At 41.1% G+C, this 21,764-nt stretch overlaps 1 protein-coding gene across 1 annotated transcript in view; it reads right to left on the reverse strand.

Annotated features, from left to right (window-relative positions):
* Positions 1 to 3,015: 3,015 nt before the first annotated feature.
* Positions 3,016 to 21,764, reverse strand: part of LOC115791679 (biotin--protein ligase-like) — a 51,924-nt gene continuing 33,175 nt past the window's right edge. The window contains exons 7-11 of the mRNA XM_030745867.1: positions 6,827 to 6,897; positions 6,521 to 6,678; positions 6,099 to 6,213; positions 4,238 to 4,451; positions 3,016 to 3,558 (exon numbers count right to left, since the gene is read on the reverse strand). Of these exons, the coding sequence (XP_030601727.1) occupies positions 3,387 to 3,558; positions 4,238 to 4,451; positions 6,099 to 6,213; positions 6,521 to 6,678; positions 6,827 to 6,897 (730 nt within the window). The 3' untranslated portion in view covers positions 3,016 to 3,386. The remainder of the gene's footprint in view (positions 3,559 to 4,237; positions 4,452 to 6,098; positions 6,214 to 6,520; positions 6,679 to 6,826; positions 6,898 to 21,764) is intronic.

Raw genomic sequence — 21,764 nt, forward strand, 5'->3', positions numbered from 1 at the left:
ATTTCTCTGGTCCCACATTTACAAAAAAATGTATTAAAACCACTAACTATATCCTTCATGTCTTTTATGATTCTGTCATCAAAATATTGAGGATAAGCTGCTTTACTTCATCTATTTCTAACAATACTGTTTGACACATTCCAAATACCTTTGATGTTACTTTCATTCTTCTCTAATAATGTATTATATTGCTTTTTACAAATTCTCATAGTATTAGTTTATTTTTTTATATTTCCTCTCTTTCTCTATTGTTCTTTTATAAATTGCCTATAAAGAACATTTTTCTTTTTACAGGCATTTTTAGACCTTTAGTGATCCATGGACTGTTTTTGACCACCACTGCAGCGCCTTATAGGACAGTTCTGATCATCTGTCTTGAATATCTTAAGAAATGTATCATATGCTCTGTTAATATCGCCCTCTTCACAAACCTCGCCCCAGTTCTAATTCTTTTTTAAATGCATTTATTTTTTCTTCTGTTCTTACTCTTTTATATTTTAAATGTTTAGTTTCCCTCGGTTTCCTATAATTACAGTAGTAGACAATAAAAACATCCATCCATCCATCCATTCGCTTCCGCACATCCTGTTAAGGGTCGCGGGGGGGCTGGAGCCTATCCCAGCTGTCATAGGGCGAGAGGCGGGGTACACCCTGAACAGGTCGCCAGCCTGTTGCAGGGCCAACACGGAGTGACAGACAACCTTTCACACTCACATTCATGCTCTCATTCACACCTATGGGCAATTTAGATTAGCCAATTAACCTAACCCCAGTAAGTGCATGTCTTTGGAATGTGGGAGGAAACCGGAGTACCCGGAGGAAACCCACGCAAGCACGGGGAGAACATGCAAACTCCACACAGAGAGAGGGAGAGGCCTGGGCCAAGGTGGAATCGAACCCAGGCCTTCCAGATGGTATTCTAACTGTGAGGCAGCAGTGCTAACCACTGCGCCACCGTGCTGCCCACAATAATTAAAAAAAAAAAAACTTATTATATAATGACAAGTTTTCACAGACCTGTTTTTATTGTGTGGGCTATTATATATATATATATAATATATATATAATAGCCCACTCACTGTATTATCTTACATAATGTTTGTAAATATATTATCTATTAATGTAGCACAATATGAAGGTATTCGACTGGCTCTGGTGACTGTTGGCTATAAGCCCGTACTGTACATACTGTTAATAAACTCTTCTGTCATTGTTTTTTGGATTTAACAGGTCAGTGTTGTCCCCACAGATGAACACACATGTTTTCCATCCAGGACCCTATACACACAGCTCACAATGATATTTATCTTTTCCTGACAGATCTCTATGCTAATACATTCGAGCACATCATCGATAGCTTCTGTCATACTCTCCACTACCTTATATGTTAATTTTTTATCCACATATAGTGCCACACCTCCACTCTTGTTCATTCTGTGTGTAATTTAATTCATATCCATCAATTTCAAAATCCACACCTTTGTCAGGGTTGATCCAAGTTTCTGATATTGTTATATTGAATGTTTGTGTAGATTCTCAGTCATCCAGGTCAGAGCATCTCTGGAGCGTGAAAACAGGCGACTGGACCTCTTTTTGTTTCTTGAAGATGTTTCACGTCTCATCCCAAAGGCTTCTTCAGTCCCCCCCCCCCCCCCCCCCTCGGTCCCTCTGTTTTGCCTACAGAGGACATGTCAGGATTAAGGAGGTCCTCAAAAAAATTCCTTCCAATGCGTGACTCTTCTTGGTTGAAGTTAGCAGTGCCCCACACACAATATGCACCGTGAGAGTAGAACACCACTTTCCCGTCTGTCTTTTTCCATGGCCTCAGCGAACTCCTCCCACACCCAAGTTTTTGCTTCAGCCACCACCCAAACCACATTCTGCTTGGCCTGCTGGACCCATCAGATGTCTCCAAAGTCACACTGGTTAACCAAACCCGATAAGACTCCTCCTTCAACTTGATGGCTCCTTCACCTCCAGTGCCCATCATCTGGTTCTGGGATTTCCACCATGATGGGCACTTGGTCATGGAATGCTGACAATATTTAAGGGTGCATGGGAGTTTGCCCAATCAGTGTGGGTTTTTTTTTAATTTGTGGACTTTGCGAAGGCACTCTACATTCAGGTCGTCCTATGGGGGCTGCTTTGGGAGTACCAGGTCCATTGGGTTATCTGACCCGTGTACAATCAAGAGCTTGGACCACATTGCTGGCAATGTTCTCAGTTGCCTACTGTTTGTCACAGATTCTGCTAACTGTAGCCAAGAGGCGGAGAGTGTTGGGTTCATTGGTCTCAGGATCTCATTTCTGCTTTTGGTTTTAGTGGTTTCATGACCTCCAGCTTGCACTGCGGTGGTTTGCAGCCAGAGTGTGAAGTGGTTGGGATGTGAATTAGCACCTCCGAGTTAGATGACAAGGCTGTGAGCCAGAAAAGGGTGGAGTGCCAACTCCAGGCTGGGAATGAGTAGCTACTCCAAGTGGAGGAGGTTGAGCATCTCAAGGCCACATTCCGTAGTGAGGGGAGAACAGAGCTGGAGATTGACAGATGAATTGGTGCAGCATCTGCAGTGATGCCGACCCTGCAGCAATCTGCCGTTAAGAAGGAGCTGGGCGTGAAAGTGAGGCTGTTTATTTTGGGGCGTTTAATTAGGATGCCTCAGAAGAGAAGTGTTCCCGGCGTGTCCTCCTGGGAGGATTCAAAACTGTTCATCAATTAGTGGTCTACCTTTAATGCACACTATTCATGTAAACCTTATAAAATCCACAAATTAGCAATAGCTGCTGATTGACGAACTACTGCCAGACCATACTGTTTTTATTTGAATATTAAAACAAGAACATTTGTCAGTTATGATCTTTGTGTTCTTTCCTGCTGTCACACCAAGTGATGTTCTAGACTTTTCAGCAGGTCTTTGTCCTCAGATGTTTCAGGACATTTGAATTCTTCCTCTGAAAAATCACGATTACAGAATAAATGTGTAATTGGGAAACAGTTTAGATATTAGGAAATAAAATATTTCTGTGGAAACTTTATTTTGCTGAAAACAGCAACAGTCCAAGCTGCAGTAATCACTGCTTTCATGTAACAGCGAAATCAGGTTAATTATGCAAGTGAAGGGTACAAGATTTACTTTTAACACAAATATACATCATCAGATAATATCATTATTTAGCAGTCCCAAACCAGCAGCGTGCCAGTGATCACTGTTGCAGACATTACTATATGTACTATGTTGCTGTATCCAGTTTCAGTTCTGTCTTTAACAAGTAACCTAACCAACATAAAAACATCTAGTTATCCTATTTTATTTATATAAAATAACTTTCAGTCAAACTAAATGATGTATGTTGAAAGCAGTGATGATTCTGTGTTTAATGAATTTGGTCCTAACGCTGTTTGATCACAAGCAGATTTTTCAGCATGTCAAACGAGTTTCCATCAGGCTCCACTGAGACCACACCCTGCTCCTTGCTGTGCACCTGGAGGAAGCCGTTGTGGTCCAGACCCATGACCTGAGCTTCTGGTCCTTCATCGCTCCAGAGACGCACCCGGGTCCCACTGAGGTCAGAACAAAGAGAGCCACTTTTACAGTTCAAATGTGATTATGGGGTCCAGCAAACTTAAGAAAACTGAAGAGCATCTAAAGCCCAAATCTAGAGCCCCTGTATTCTTATGTTAAAGAAAAAAAGCAGGTCGTCTGTTTCAGTACTTCTTCTTTCCCGTCTTTTACACAAGAATGAGGATCGCTCTGCATCATCATGAAATATTTATCAGAATCACTGACTGCTTTTTACTCATGTTTTGAGAAGGCTACATGCACATAAATAAAGATTTTAAAAAGTATTCACAGAAAAAGTGAAATATGAAAGAGCAAGAAAAAATATTCAAAGGAAAATTTAGGTTATATGATTTTTTTCTATTTTCCAACATTCTTAAAGGTGGCAGCACTTGATGTACTTACCTTTCATAACATACTTAGGAAATTAAACATATTAAAGAAATATGTAGTTACAGTTCACTGCATTACAGTTCAGCTGTATTAGAAACTGTTAGTAAAAGCTAAACTAAGAACTGGTATGGCAGTGACACCTGCTTTGAATCTGATCAATGCAGCTCCAGGTTGAAATTAGCACAAAAAAATCTTTGTTTCCATGCAGCAACAACTGTATCAAGTTTCTGATTATAAATAAAGGTAAAATCTTAGTCCAAAGCCTCAAGGGTCATCTACAGTACACACCTGTGAAGCCATCTCTTATAGTAGGTGGGCAAGACGGACTCTGGTCCTCCTTGTTGGAAGTTGTTGATGAGGTCTTCCAGGCAGCTGACGGTCCGAGCGATGAGCTGGGCACAGCTGAGCGGCTGCAGGCTACAGTTGTGCTGCAAGTTGTACCACTGGATCACGTCATTGATGCACACTGTTGGGTTGCTGTTTGTCACATTAAACCCACAGCCTGCAGGGAACAACATGAGATCATTAGGTTTCTGTGCATTTGTTCATGCACAGCTCTCTAATGGTCCCACCATAGCATTTCCATCGGGGACTGGACCATTGTAATAACACTGATTCTTTTCTTTTTCAGCCACTGTGTTGTAGATTTGCTGTTGTGTTTGAGATCAGGCTTTAGCTGTCGGACAGACGGCCTCACACGGAGTATTTTGGTATTCTAAATGTAATAGTTTGGTATACAGACGAGTTTGTGCTCGACTCAGTGACTGTAAAACAGACCACCACCCCTCCATCACTGCGCTGTCAGCTGGTATGAATTTGTACTTCTATGCAGCGGTCAACTTTTGTTCTCATCTGTCTAAAGAACTTTGCTCCAGAAGTCTTGTGGTTTGTTCAGATGCAACTTTACAAATGTGAGCCATGTTACCATTGCCTTTTTTTTTTTCTTTTTCTCTAGAGCCAAGGGCCTTTCTCCCGGCAGCCCTTCTAAACACACCACACTTGTCCAGTCTAATTGTCCCCTGATATTTAACATACTAACTGAGGCCTGTACAGTCTTTTTTTGACAGTTTCTCTGGGTCAGTCTGACCTTCAGGTGAATGTCCACCACTGGCAAACTGACAGTGTGTTAACAAACCTGAAAGCTCCAGACCAGCAAACTGACAAAACTTCTGCTTTTACAGAGGCAGGAGCTTTGACATTTTCTGAATAGCAGTTAATCAAGTGAATTAGATTAGCAGCACTTGGCTGATATCCTTTAACTTCCTATGGAAGCAGTACGGGAGAACTCAGGACTGCACAGAGCGCTGTGAAAACTAAGTACCCCCTAAGTATCACATGACTGTATTGCCAGAATAGGTGCACAGTCAAATTACATACATACATGGAAGTACTGACCTCCTTTACTAAGAGACAGAAATCATTTATGCATTTCTACAAGTTGCAAAATATATATTAAAAAAAACAACATTCAAAGGTGGGTGAAAAGTTTTTAAATGAGGAAATTCCAAAGTGGAGCAAACCGGAATACAAGAAAAGTGGATCTACCATCGATTTCTAGTGACTATTTCAACCAACTTCCCAGTAACCCTATAAAGGCGAAGGTGTCAGAACATATTTAAAAAGTGCCGCCGTTTGCGGACTTCCGGCAACATATACCATAATACCCCTACATGGCCGTGAAGTGCAATTTCTGAGCTTTCAGGAACCATTTGAATTTTTCCGATAGGACACACAGTCGCAGAGTTACGGTAAAAAGCCGCTGATACGCTACGTCTTAACCAGCTGTTTGGCGACTAGTAAGAGCAGGTAACCGGCGCTTCAGCGGCGATCACCTGAAGTTAAAGGGTTAATGTGTTAGCTGTGACATGCAAACATTTTAGATCTGAAAAGAAGAAACCAAACAAAGCCTGTGGACAGCGTGCAGTGGGGCAACCAAACTCCCCGCAACTTCCAAAAAATGGGACTTTTACACGAATCAACCAAGAAACCATATAATTACTATTTCCAGCTGAACCACTATGTTTTTCCCAGGTTGAAAATTAGAAGCAAAGACCAGTTCAGCAGGGGTGTGTTAGTTTAGCCATGTGAAAAAGGCTTCGTGTTGATGTGAGTGAAACACTGAACTGTCTTGAAGCATGCAGACCGTCACCTATGAGCAGATGAAAAGTGGATCCCATCACTGTGGAAGTCACCAGCACTCCTCCAAGCTTCATCAGGTTACTGTAGTAGATGTCATTGGGCCACTTCACCCTCATATCCAGGTCCTATAAAAGTTTAAACATCATTAGTCTTACATGTATTTTAACAGTCACCTTCAGTATGCGCTGAACATGTAATGAAAGACTGTGACACAACAACAACTATCTGAACAGACATGGGCAGCAGCTCAGTAATGACACACAGATGGAGGGGAAGCAAAACCTTATAGTAAGAGCACAGTAATATTTTAGTAACAATATAAAAATGTACAAGCAAGGAAATGGCAATATGTGTGCAGTACTTGGAATAAAACCCTTTTATTATAAGCACATTAATATGGTAGTAATGTTGCAAACCATCCGATATGGATACCTGATATCCAGGAAGCGTGCAGACAGCCTCCACCACTGCAAGAGCAGCCAGATGCTGCAGGAAGGGAATCCTCTGTCCGAGCCTGGAGTTCAGCTCAACCTGGACACTCAGAGTGAACATGGCACAACCCAGAGGGCTGAGCCCGGCATTCCTGCCCCACCCGACAGCCGAGAACACAAGAAACATACAGGGACACACAAAGTTGTTATAATAGCATATTTCACAATTTATGCAACTCAAAGTTTGGTGTACATCTGAGGTATGTACTGTATGGGTGTTGTGTTTGTGGCACTACACTGATGAACTGACCTCTTCCCTGGCTTTGTCGAGTAGCAACTACTATTAAACCCACATCCTTTGGTAAGTGTACAGTCAACCTGAAGGGAGACAGAAAAAGAAAGAAAGTTACAACTTCCATCAAGATATCTCACTGGGACTCCTGGTAACCCTGATATTGTTTATCACACTAATAATGAATTCTCTTAATTAAATATCTGGCAGATGACTGCTCGTTCAATGGCCTCCTCTCCACTACAGCTTCAAAAGTGTCAAGTTTGCACATTTTTTAAAGCACTTTGCAAGAACACACATCACAAAGTGCTTTACAATATATAGATAAAATACAGCCATACAGCCTAAGCATGCTTGATCTCATCTGATCACTATATATAGTTGGTACAGAAAGTATTCAGACCCCTTTAAATTTTTCACTCTTTGTTTCATTGCAGCCATTTGCTAAAATCAAAAGGTTCATTTTAATCCTCATTAATGTTCACTCAGCACCCCATCTTGACAGAAAAAACCAGAAATGTAGAGATTTTGCAAATGTATTATAAAAGAAAAACTGAAATATCACATGGTCATAAGTATTCAGACCCTTTGCTGTGACACTCATATTTAACTCACATGTTCCACATTTCTTCTGGTCCTCCTTGAGATGGTTCTACTCCTTCACTGGAGTCCAGCTGTGTTTAATTAAACTGATTGGACTTGATTAGGAAAGGCACACACCTGTCTGTATATAAGACCTCACAGTGCATGTCAGAGCAAATGAGAACCATGAGGTTGAAGGAACTGCCCAAGGAGCTCAGAGACAGAATTGTGGCACAGATCTGACCGAGGTTACAAAAGTTTCTGCAGCACTCAAGGTTCCTAAGAGCACAGTGGCCTCCATAATCCTTAAATGGAAGAAGTTTGGGAAGACCAGAACTCTTCCTGGAACTGGCCGTCCAGCCAAACTGAGCAATCGTGGGAGAAGAGCCTTGGTGAGAGAGGTAAAGAAGAACCCAAAGATCACTGTGGCTGAGCTCCAGAGATGCAGTAGGGAGATGGGAGAAAGTTTTACAAAGTCAACCATGACTGCAGCCCTCCACCAGTCGGGGCTTTATGGCAGAGTGGCCCGACGTATGAAAAAACACATGAAGGACTCCCAGACTATGAGAAATAAGATTCTCTGGTCTAATGAGATGAAGATTTAACTTTTTGGCATTAATTCTAAGCGGTATGTGTGGAGAAAACCAGGCACTGCTCATCACCTGCCCAATACAATCCCAACAGTGAAACATGGTGGTGGCAGCATCATGCTATGGGGGTGTTTTTCAGCTGCAGGGACAGGACGATTGGTTGCAATTGAAGAAAGATGAATGCGTCCAAGTACAGAGAAGAAAACCTCTTCGAGAGTGCTCAGGACCTCAGACTGGGCCGAAGGTTCACCTTCCAACAAGACAATGACCCTAAGCACACAGCTAAAATTACAAAGGAGAGGCTTCACAACAAGTCTGTGACCATTCTTGGCTGGCCCAGCCAGAGCCCTGACCTAAACCCAACTGAGCATCTCTGGAGAGACCTGAAAATGGCCGTCCACCACCGTTCACCATCCAACCTGACGGAACTGGAGAGGATCTTCAAGGAAAGATGGCAGAGGATCCCCAAATCCAGGTGTGGAAAACTTGCTGTATCATTCCTAAGAAGACTCATGGCTGTACGAGCTCAAAAGGTGCCTCTACTCAGTACTGAGCAAAGGGTCTGAATACTTATGACCATGTGATATTTCAATCGTCACGGAATTCGCCGAGTACTGAATATAATTCACGCCAAGTATGAACATCCAGATACAGCTCTATTGTCCCTTGACTCAGAAAAAGCATTCGACAGGGTGGAGCATGACTACATCTACAAAGTGTTTTCTCAATTCGGCTTTGGCAGCTACTTTACAACTTGGGTTAAAATCATTTATAATAAACCTATAGCCTCAGTTATAACTAATAACATGGTATCTAAATCCTTCAGTCTAGCTAGAGGCATGTGCCCCCTCTCACCCCTCCTTTTGTTCTGGGAATTGAACCACTGGCTATCCCCATAAGGAATAATCAAAATATCGCTGGCATCAAAATAAATAATATTGAATCTAAAATTGGACTATTTGCCAATGAAATCATTTTAATGTTGTCCAAATTAAAGTGTTCATTCCCCAGCTACTTAAAACTATTAACAAATTTGGCAGTATCTCCGGTTATAAACTTAATGACTCTAAATCCACCATTCTGGGCTGCTCAGCTCTCTAGTGCCTCATGCTAGTTCTCAGCGACAGCTTTGTCTTGGGTAAACTTAAAAATACTAATACTACCCCCTTATCCCTAAGCTCATACTTATATTCCAGAAAATACAAAGATGTGTTGAAAAATACATTAAACCCATTTGTAAAAATTCAAAAACGAAGTACCAACACTGTCCCAATTTTCCCCCATTTGGGGTAATATGACCTTTGAACCAGGTCGAAGGGATATGGGTTTTAAATCACGGCACATTAAAGTTGCAGATTTATTTGATAAAGACAGTTTTGATGACCTGAAACAAAAATTTGACATTCCATCTAAACGTTTTTTCAAATTTCTTCACATTAGGAGCTTTGTTTCAGGTACTCAAAAGTCTCTAACATTACCCACTCTCACTTCATTAGAGGACCTAGCAATAAACTATCATTTGAAGAAGGGTCTAATATCCCACTTTTACAATAGCATTAAAGATAGCTCCCAAACATCCTCAGATAACAAAAGACGGGCATGGAGTCAAGATTTAAAATGTAATTTATCAGTAGATCAGTGGCAGAGGGTCTGTCTGAAAGCCCAGACACAATCTATTAAAACCATGGTTATAATAGTTTTGGATTTTACATTATCTTTTAGTTAGTTTTTACTTTTTTCTTCAATTCAGTTAGTTTTAATTAGTTTTTTAATTTTTTAATTAGTTTGCTCATTTTTATTATTTTTTATTTTTGGTTTAATGCTTAGTTTTAGTTTAGTTTCGTTAGTTTCAGTATTAGTTTTAGTTTTTCATACTTCATCAGGTGCAAGATTCAAGGCATAAGAGTGACTACTTTGTAACAAAAAGTCAACCAAAGATCCCATTTAAAGAAATATGTTGAACAACCAACTGTTCACAGCTGCTTCTGTTTTGGAGCTAGCTTGGTTAGATGCTTGCTGATTAGACTTGCAGGGTCTTTGCGGCCTCTGTACACAACCTACGGAAGTGGCCAACCTCATGTCCGCATTTATTCTTGTGTAGCTGGATTGTTTGTGTTAATTACCTTGTGGTCGTGTGCAGGTGTTTTATATGTGGTGCCGGCTGGGACATTTTTTTGGTCCTCGCTCTTTGTGCTCAGTTTTTTGGCTGCAAACATATTTGTCCCTGTTTTTTCACTTTCTTCATTCCCTCACGTCCATTCCGACAGTTTCAGCAGTCTCCCGCCAGGGATTTGCTGACATTTTGTGAGTCCTTATATTGATGCTTTGATCATTATTCCTGATTGTTATTCTCTGACATATAAAGTAGCCAGAAACGCACAAGGACGGAACAGGTTAATCACAACTTTGCGGCTGCGTCGACCCGACAAGTACTCTAGTGATGGGTCAGTCACGAACGATCCGGTTTCTTTTTTCTTTTCGTTCGTTTATTTCTTTTTTTTTTTGTGGAAGCCGCACGTGATTGGTTAAGATGAATGGTAGCATATGATCGTCTACACTGAGCGGGAGGGGAGGGTCCACGGACACATTGCGCAGTCAGTAAACAAACACCAGAGAGGGAGGGGCTCCTGCAAAATTTGCTCGAAAGAGCTATAGGAAGTTGCGCGTTACATAGAGGCTACACACGGGAACGGTGAGGACAATGAGTGACGGAAAACGTAGGAAAGAATGGACACATTTTAACCTTATACCTCCAAACATTTCGAAGGAGACACAGCGTACTTCAAAAGTGCCGTATTTGCAGACTTCTGGCAACAAATACCATAATACCACTACATGACTATAAAGTGCAGTTTCTGAGCTTTCAGGAACCATTTGAATTTTTTCGATAGCACGAATGGTCGCGGAGTTATGGTAATCTGATCAAGTTCCTTTGACCAGCTGACTCTGCGGTGAGACGCTATGTCTTAATCAGCTGTTCACGGATAGTAAGGTCAGGAAACCCACGATTCAGCAGCGATCGCCTGGAGTTAAAGGATTAATCTGATAGAGTGTAGACTGCAAATTTAAAATTTAATATCGAGCAGGCTCCACAAACAACCTGCACAGGTATATACTAATTGTTCATCCCTCAGTGTAATTAAAAGAACAAAACAGGGCAGGTCATCAGGCAGGAGAAACAGGATCAACTCCTTAAAGGCCCTTGGTGTTTCTGATTTCCAATCTTTTGTTTTATAATAATTTGTATTTGGAGCACTCTATTATATGTTGAGTATATAAATAAATAAATGTTTGATATAGGCTTAATGTATGTTTTTACATTAGTAATTCATTTTACACTTTAAAAAAAAAAAATTTAACATCTAAGGAGCCATTTGGGAGCTGAAAGAGCTGGCTCTCTGAAAAGAGCTGGAATTCCCATCACTAAAGTAGTCACATTTCTCCAGAGGTGAACGTCAGGTTACGTCGGTTCAGAGACTCTCGTGCACACGCACGCACACAGCTGCCCGACGGCGCTCCCAGCTTAAACTCGGAGAACGGAAAAATGATCAGTCCACAAGGCTTTTAAATAAAATGACAAGAAAAGAAAGGTAATTTTATCTGTAATTTCAGTTAGTTTTAATTAGCTTTTTTAAACTCACAATACAGTTTGTTAGTTATTGTTTTTTCCTTTTAATTGTAGTTTTTATTTATTTCAGTTAACAGCGTTTTTTCAATTTCAGTTTTCATTATTTCGTTAACTATAATAACCCTGATTAACACTCAATTTAAATTGATCCAATTTAAATGGTTAATGAGAACTTATGTTACTTCAACATTATTAAATAAATCTGATTCTAATATTCCAGATATATGCGTTAAATGTGGGGCCAAAGGCACTCTGATCCTCTGCTTATGGGAAATCCCAGAGATCAAATATTTTTGGAAGGAAGTCTTGGATACAATTTCACACACCACAGGTATTAAACTAAACTATGTATCTTAGGGATTTTCTCCATTGAATATCTACTAAACAAGGTTGACCAAAAATCCATAATCTACTGTTTGGTACAGGCAAAGTACAGTATAGCCAGGCCCAGGAAATCCATTGTCAGACCTCAGCTGAAACCCTGGTTGTCCGTGCTATCCAGCTCTCTTGCCCTGGAGGAACTCACCTTTTTGATTAAAGGTAAATACTCTGTTTAAGAAGATGTGGAAAATCTTTTGGTATTTTTGAAACATGGAAGTATCTGTAATGATGAATGAACGTAATTGGGCTAATTTTGTTTTTATCTTTAGAACTGCTGTAACTCAAATTAAAGAATCGACGTGTACTTAACTGTATGAAAAGTGTAGGAAATGGAACTACTGATGTACAGCGGCCTTGACCCAAGGAGGACAATCTATTAACACAACCACATCACCAGACACCTCTCCAGTGGACTATGCTCAGAACTCTTGGACTAAATCTCAACACACAGACCTGATACAACAAACTTAAAATACACGTCTCAATACAATTTACATCTATTTTTGTCACCTTGAAGGTTTATGTTGTTCACGTTTGTTTGTTTTTGGGTTGGTATATATCACACATATACACTACTCACAAAAAGTTAGGGATATTTGGCTTTTGGGTGAAATTTCAGGACGAGCCTAAAATGCATTCAAACCTTTACAGGTGAACTTAATGTGACCTTCTCTAAGCTTCTGAATGCACATAAATGAGGAAAGCTTTCTCCCAGCTGTGGAACTCACCAGACTTTCACAATATCGACTCTTCAAATCACTTCAAATCACAACTCAAAACTCACCTGCTCAAGATTGCATACTCGCTTTAGTTCCTTTGGTCATTTTAGTTTCTATTTGTGCTTTTTTTGTGCTTTGTCCTTGTTTTCACTCCTGTAAAGTGTCCTTGGGGTGTCATGAAAGGCACTTATAAATAAAATGTATTATTATTATTATTATTATTAGAAAAAATGTTCAGCGATCAAACTTGTCTGACTAAAGGAAGTAAAAGTTGTAATGACATTTCTGTTGATGAACCTGTGGGAGGATCGTTACCGGCTTTTCTTTTTATTAATTATTTTTTTCTGCTGAGCGTACTCCCCGTACGTGTCCAGCAAGATTTAGAAGGTTTTCCATCTGAACTCTTCATGTTTCTACATTCATTTATAAAAGAACAAAAACACCTTCTGTAAACTAGATAGATGAGAGTTTATCTCTGCACAAACATTTTATTGTTTCCTGTGCTCATCATATCTATAATGAGAACAACTGTGAATACCTGCAGTGTCTCCATAACAGAGAACAACATGTAAGTGCAAGACTTGCACATCACATCATAAAAAATAGTATTCATTTGAAAGGAAATTTAATATGTCAAATGATAATATATCACTTAGCATACAATACTAATTTTATTTTATTTAGCCTATGTTGGGATGTGAACACTCAATGAATGTTTTTCTCCAAACAGTGAGGCACTTTGTGGGTTTAAAAAGTGCTGTACAAATAAAGTTATTATTAATAGAAAAGAAATGATGTGATTAATTTACTAGTTGCTGGTCAACGTTTAGTTTGATAATCAATGTTGTTCAAAGATCTGATGTTTGTCTCCAGTTATCTGCGGCCCTCGTCTTACTGACCACCCACAACACTTCAGCACTATAAGCTACATTTAACACCACACTGATGAAGAGCTTTATCTATGAAGCATTTCTGCACTTTATCTACCTCACAGCCTTTGCTGATTTATAATCAATCATCAATTCAATTAACAAGCATGTATTTGGACTGTGGGAAGGAGAACCCAAGATGGCAGAGGAACCACTCGCAGACCAGCTGCCTGTGAGGTGATGGTGCTAACCACTGCACCACCATGCCGCCCAACAGGCTGGGATTTTGGAGTGCTGACTGAACAAAAATGAAGATATCTGAGAACATAACATTTTAAAAGTTTTTCATTTTAAAGATTAAAAAATATTGGCTGCATCATGGAGCAGTGCACCGTTTAATGCTAGTTGTTACAGCTGTGTGCCGTGTTGTGTTGGTGTGCGTGGGATCGCAGCTCTCTCCCCCCAGCCCGGGCCATACTCAAGGTGTGTCCACCTCCGATTAGGGACACCTGGTATAAAGAGGAGGATGTTCCAGGCTATTCCTGCTTTTAGCCCCTTAACGGGACAGGTAGCGTCTCCAATTTGGAGAGTGTAGGGCTGTTTTAGCTGTGTGGGGCTTTCCTCTTTTTAATCGTATGTTGCTCCCCCACACTAAGGGACGTAACACTAGTGGAATCATTTTAATTAGCTCCAGCTGACTTACCACACACAGCTGATAAATCCGCGGTGAGATGGGGACTGTGTTACTACCAAAATGTTTGCACTTTTACTCATCTCCAGATGCAATTAAAGCTCATCCACTGACTGAAGGCAACTGCCCTTTATTGGTTAGTGAATAAAGATTGTGAGGCTCTTTCTGCTGTTGTCATGCAAAGCTGCTCTGAGGTAAATCAGCTTAAGCTCCATCCCAGTGAGAGGGCAGAGGCAGAGCTTTGCAGCAGACTCCTCTAAGGACTGTTTCAGAGCTAAGTCCAGAGTTTCCCTGCTCAGGGAGCTGTTAGGCGACAGGCTGTGTAACTACTGACTATATTAGCAAAGCCATTAGGCAGGTTAAGTACGGCTAATTAGTGTAACTAATTATGCTGTATCTTGCTGGACAGGCTAACATTTGTCAGCTTTAAATAATAGTGACATGACCTCACATGTACAGAAACATTTGTTCTGTCCCAAATCACTAACACACAAAAAGAGACTAAATCATTCATGTTGCCAAAATTTGGATTTACAATCTTTTTAGTACCAAAATAAACTTTTTTTTCTATGAACCACTGAAACCAACAGGAATAAAAACTAGGGCTGGGACTTTAACGCCTTAATTTCGATTAATTAATTACAGGGAAATTAACGAATTAAAAATTTTAACGCATTTTAATCGCACTTTGCACCGTGGAACGTTTCTCAGTGCACGAGTTCCAGGCATACAGATTAGTCTTTAATTCAAAATAAGCTGTTAAAACAAGCATAACAACATCAAGGAATACAGCTGAGCGAATGATTAATTTCCAACTATATTAAGTGAGACATTAATGTTGAATAAAACTATCCAGTTATGATGCTTAACTTTAATTTTAGGAGTTTGCTTATCACAGGAGCACTTCCACCCTTCGTTGGTCTGTGTAGTAGACTGGTGGGAAAATAACATTTTGAAGTTTATGCTTATGTATATTGATTCATTCATCAACCAAACTTAGATTAATATTTCTCATGTTAAATATTTAAATGTGATTAAAATGCGATTAATTTTGATTAATTACAAAGCTCCTAATTAATTAGATGAATTTTTTTAATCGAGTCCCACCCCTAATAAAAACACATTTATGAAAGATATGTCTTGGATATGATTAACTGACAGTGATGACGCTTGTGGACAGGAGGTGATTACTGTTTTAAAAACAGAAAAATGTGAGATCACAGTAACGTATTTGTATCTGTGCAAACGTGTCAGACATGTGGAGCTGCAGGCAAATGAAAACATGCAGCTTTGTAAAAATAACTGAAAACGTTAAAAAACCAACAGGTTCATTTACCTGCAGCTGGCAGATGGACTGGTTCTTATACAGCTCTTTATACAACACAAGCATTTGTTTCCTAACTGCTTCTAACATTCACACTCTGATCAAAGCATCTGGACCAACTCCGGGTTCGGTGTCTTGCCCAACGATACTTTGGCATGCAGACTGGAGCAGCCAGGGATCAAACCCCCAACCTTCTGATTAGTAGGTGACCTGCTCGAGCTCCTGACCTACCCCACTATTACACATGCAGATCATGTGTTTTCTTTGTGTCTGAATTATGCTGGAGAACAAGTCCTTACAGCAACAAATGTTTCAGTATGAACTGATAAACACAGAAGGGGGAGGCAGGAGCACGACCCTGCTGAGGATGAAGCTGGGTAGGAGAACCCTGCTGAGGTTGTAAGGAAGATGCTGGTGTTCAGCAGGACCACCGGAGAATCGACCCACCCTCAGCCAACAAACAAGCTCTGTGAGACGAGGGGCCCGGCGGCTCCCTCGAGTCGGGCTTCAGAAACGGGCTTTATGTAAGAGTAGCTACGGACCACCCTTCTGTGCTTTGTGCACTGAGCAGGGCTGAGAAAGGAACTGCATGTGGGAATTTATCCCAGTCTTAGAGCCGATCACTGAAACATAAAAATCAATCTGTACATTCCAAAAATCACAAAATCACTGCTGACTCCTGCCTTCCTGTCTGCTCCAGGCTAACCTGATCCTGTCATCGATGAGAACAGCAGCGTGCTGAAGCCATATCATCAGAGACTTTCCACTGAAGCGCTAACACACACACACACAGGCTTTTATAAGTGGCATCTGCTAGTGCTGCTGGCAAACTGCTGCTCTGAATAAGTAATCCTGAGCTTATCATTTTCATAGTATTAAAAAAACAATCTTCAGCTGATGAAAGCTGTGAAAAGTTCAGCGGTGGATCCAAATGACTTTTCTATGCAAGCACAGCTCAGAGCTCAGAGATGAAGACGCTGCAGCATGTCCACCGTTACAGAAAAGGAGACTGATTTGTTTCAGGAACAGAGCGCACACATCTTCTGTCTTAGTGCTGGAACATTAAAGAACATTATTAAACAGCAGGGCTGAGTACTTCCTCTACAGAGTGACTCTTATTTTGAAAGAATATCCAGGGGATACTGCAGAAGTCTCCACAAGCCCATAAAAGACTCATTCATGTCCATCGAGGGGCACAAAGTGGTGATTATTACATCTAACCAATGAATGAAGAGTAAAATGATGACACTGCAGCTGTGGAAACTGGAAAGTGTCCACCTCAGACCACATACTGATTACAGGGCTGCCGCTCTTCAACAATAACTAGGAAGTAAGTCTCTGCATCAGTGTGCTAATAAGCCTACAACATGCTTGTAAGATGTAATAATGACAGTCTCTACACTGGCCAATCAAACCATTCAAATATTTACAACAGAGCTACAGAAGGGAGGAGCAGAACAATAAATAACTACATGCATAACTTTTATTTAAGTGTGTCTCTGTATGCTGCACAGGACTGTAGACTGGCTGATTAGCACTGTCACACGTCACAGCAACAAGGGTCCAGCTTCAAACTCCTGCAGGCGCTCCAGCTTCCTCCCACATGTTAGGCTAAAGGAAAGTGGCCACGGACACAGTAACACACACCTGGAGAGACACACACGTGTGTGTCGTGTGTGATGGCTTCACGTCCATCACTGAGTATGAAGCTACATGCTACGAGGACTCACGTGAACACCAACATCATAGTTTGTGCTTCACTTGCATTAATCAGTAATAACCAGTGCTCCAAGTCAGCCCGAGATCCTGCTCAGCTCTCTCTGATCACTCAACATTTGTCATGCACTCATTCCAACAAGACCACAACAAAGACACACAAAGCAGCATATCTGACACAGACAGAGAGGACGAGCGTGGGCCTCTGACCCCCCCGCAGTAGGTCAGGAGGATGAGCCGGCTCAGAGAGAACAGACGCAGCCAAAAACCACGAGGAGAGCGGAGCCTCTGCGTTTCACTGAGCAGCTGTCACCTCCATCACAGCTGATGTTTGTCTAACTAAAGGTTAGTTATGATTTCCTGTGTGATTATATGTAAAACCAGAAAGCCGAGCAGACTCTACCACTGCATTCCTAACATACCACTAACACTTCCCAGATTAGAATATCTCAGATTAAAAGATGATTTCTGCCTTCGATGCTCATTTTTGAAAGAGGATTTGCCGTACATAAGTGTGTTTGCATTGATGCCGGCGCACCAACACAGGGATGATCAATAAGAGGACAAACTAATCTGTAAATGTGATTAATTGAGCTAATCCTGTTTACTGTGCAGCAGCAGAAATGATCATTTCCAAATAGCATTATTGGAAGTGATCAATGAGAGAGGGCTGCTCCATTACTGCAGGCCAGCTGAGGCACCAATGGATGACCTTGTTCCTGGTGTGGCAGGACAGCAATACACAACCATCCATTAGAGTACACACACTCATTTATATGTACACAATACGCCACAATGAAGTGAGTTTTGTTCTTTCTATCCAAAAACGAGCTGAGAAGTAGACGACCACACACACACACACACACACACACACACACACTAGTTTGGCACATACGCCTCTTTTCAAACACACATTGAGCTGCTCTGCAGTTTTGTGGGTTTTTCCATTGAAAGCAAATTGAGAGAAAAGACTTTGTGCAGACGTCTCCGTCACTGTGACCTGAACGAAGTGTGGATGACCTCTGCGTACACCCAAAGACTGATGTTAAACTAACAGGATAGAAAGAGCCATCAGTGGATTTTCTCACATACCAAATGCACTGGTGCACCAAACATTTGTGTTCTGAATAAAATCCCTGCAGAGTGACTGAATAATTGTTCTTTTCAAGGCCACCGAGGATCAGGAACCCTCGAGCGTCACTCTGTGCAGGTTCTGAACGGCCTTTATTGCACAGCGTGCAGTCCAAACACTGCAACACATGTTTCTCAAAATAAGACGCTGAGGATGTTTAGGCATCTGCTTCCAATTTTTTGTAATTGTAGGTGGAGCATGCAAGGTCAACTGGGACAATTTGATTTTTATGGTCTAACCTGTTGCCACAGTTGAGGAATCCGTTCTCTTGCCATCAAACCTCGTTCTGTGGCTCCTTCACAGGAAACAGGACCTCATTTCATACACTGTCAGTTTGGATATTGGATTGCTTGTCAAAACAAACAGTGAGTAGCTGGGATTGTGCACAACTGGAAAAACAACCGTACAACAGGCTTGTTTTTTTTTTATTCACACTGTTTGTTGCTGTATTTTTCTATTTGTGTGCTCATGCTACAAAACAGGATTGTGTAAAGATTAAAGATTAATGGACTGTGAAAAAAGGTTTTTATTTTCAAAAACGCACACATCCACATGTGCAGAGAACATGGAAAAATGACAAATAGAAGGAAAAACAAAAAAACAGAGTTGCTGCTTTCGTGCATCTCAGTTTTTGACTGAAAAATAGGAGGAAATAGAATCCAGAGCAGAAAGTGGGCCCTGGGGTTTTCATGTCTGAGCCCGAAGCTCTGATCATGGAGGAAGCGTTGCTGCAGGCACAGGATCGAGTTCAGCGCAGCAGGAAAAGAATCATTATGCTCTCTGGAGCAGCCAAGTGCTCTCTGCAGCCTCTTCTCCCAATATTTTCCACCAATAAACACTTCAACACTATGGTGTTGGTTGGTGTTTAGTTAACCAACCTTAACTAAACACCAACTGCTTACTGACACCCCCACCAGACCCACCAACACTCACACCATCCATCAATCAACTACGAGCAAAATACAGCAGGAAACAGCACATGGCACAAAGCTACACACACACACACACACACACACACACACACACACACACACACACACACACACACGGCTGCAACATTACAAACTTGGTTTGGATACTGTCACGGTTAAACAGTTAATATTGTCAAAAAGCAAAAAGATGAATCGGCAACTGTTTTAATAATTGTTTCATTTTTAATGATTCATAAATGTTCATTCTTAAACAGTCTGCAGATTTTAGCTCTTTAGAAACCACTGCTAGAAAGTTGTGAGCGTGTGCACGAGTACTCTGTGTATTTCTGCATACTCCAAACTTGTAGTGTTAGAGACAGTAATACTAGTTATTCAGAAAGAAATGATTCTCCATCCATAAGGGAAAAAATGACTCCTCTATAAAGACACTGCAGCACACCTGTGTGGCACGCTGCTGTGTCAGTGGAAAGGCCCGCACACCCACATCACCTGCATGAAACTGTAAGCTAGGGAGACGTGACCCCTGCTGAGTGTGCACTGAGCCCTCATGTTGAACATCTGTTCTGAGTCTGAATGATAAACAAAAACTATTTTTAATTAAACATTTTGAACTGTAATTTCTGTCATTTTAGGTAACTTTGAGGAGGTTGTTCGGTAATAACAGCTGTGCTGATTATTATTTTTGTTTTTTCAAATACAAGCTGGCGGTTGAGTGGTGCAGTGTTACAGCTATCCCCTCACAGCATGAAGGTTGTGAGTTTAAGTCCCTCAGCCCAAAGACCTGCATGTTAGGATAACTGGCTGCAGCCCTGCGATACACTGGTGTCCTGTCCCAGGGGTCTCTCACCCTCCACAACCCTGAATCTGCACCAGCTGGTTAATAAAATGAAAGGATGGAAATAAAATAAAACCGAGCCATGATGTCCTTTTATAGACCTGCTCCTTTAAACACTCTTCAGTTGGTACAAAACATGCTGAAGGTCTGACGTGATCTATATCTGCAATTTAACATAAATACAAAAAACTACCAAAAAAATCAGCTGAACTGAACTTTGTCATCATCTGTCTGCTTCCATTCTTATCTCAGTCAAGTGTATATCCCAGCTGCCACACACACAGCAGCAGACAGCCACACACTCTCACATCCACACCTACAGCCAACCTACAATCACCATCATTTAAAAAGTCTGAGGAACACTCAGTGATGGGCAGGAAATAACACGACACGTTTCACACCAGTTTGTGCACAAATGAAACAATAGTGACCCAATATGAGAACCTCTGCCTTTAGTACAGCTCTATGTGTACACTTACAGAGTGAAACTGAAAGAAACTGCAGTGTGAAGCTAAAAGCAATGAGATTCCAGTCTAGTGCAGCCTTGTGAGACCCTGTGTCTCAGTACTGGCTATAATTAGCTGCTCCCAGCCAAACAAAGCATTAATACCCTGAACAAACACACAGTCTGCCAGCTATTGAGCCACAGCTTCAAGACTCTTCACTCAAGCAGCCAAACCTGTGTTTCCATCAGCTTTTCAGTTTCAAGCAGCGCTGAGCGTCAGGAACGCTGCGTTCACAGCAGCTCCGTCTCTGTTTCCCAGGATTAATCCTCCTCAGATAGAAGAAAAGCCCAGTTGTTGGAATTTCAAAGAACTCTGACACATCTGAAACTCATGTCTTCAACTTTATGGTTAACAAACAGAACCAGAGAGAGAAATGAGACAGTAGTCCCTTAATAGCCTCACAAATCCCTACAGGATAATGGTCTGTTTTATTTTTTTTTATTTTTATATATATATATATAAACCTAACTGTATGTAATAGGTTGGACAGATTAACCAACAGTGTTCGGGGGTTTTGGAAAGCCTCGCACTCTGAGCAGACAGGAGGACCTGATCACAGTTCAGTGGATCATCCAACTAAAGGTCTCCAGATGAGGACAATGCACTGAACACAACTGACACAAGCTGCTGAACACCAAACCTCTGAGATGTAGCAGAGCGAGGAAAAAGAGACATGCCAAAAGAAAATCACAAGGTGAGCAGCAACAGACAAACTGAAGCGACTGGTTGGCCATCGAATGAGAAATGACTGCTTCCTAATTTAAATGAAAGCTCCAAAACAGAACAGCTCGAGGACCACCACAAATCTGCTGGGACACCCTCAGATGCAGTGCAGTGAGCCTGATCTGAGCGATGAGGCTCCTCCTTATGTTTCTCTACAACTGTTTAAAACTGTCAGTTCTACAAAAACACACAAAACAGCCACGTTTTTCTCTTGAAATAATAAGGATCATGAATACTTAAAAAACACAAATGCTAGCAGAAACAGAACAGGCATTCCTTAATAATAACATTAATCAAGGCCACTCCAGAGGAACATCTGGAAACT

Source organism: Archocentrus centrarchus, chromosome 14 (assembly GCF_007364275.1).
Source record: "Archocentrus centrarchus isolate MPI-CPG fArcCen1 chromosome 14, fArcCen1, whole genome shotgun sequence".
Taxonomy (NCBI): Eukaryota; Metazoa; Chordata; class Actinopteri; order Cichliformes; family Cichlidae; genus Archocentrus; species Archocentrus centrarchus.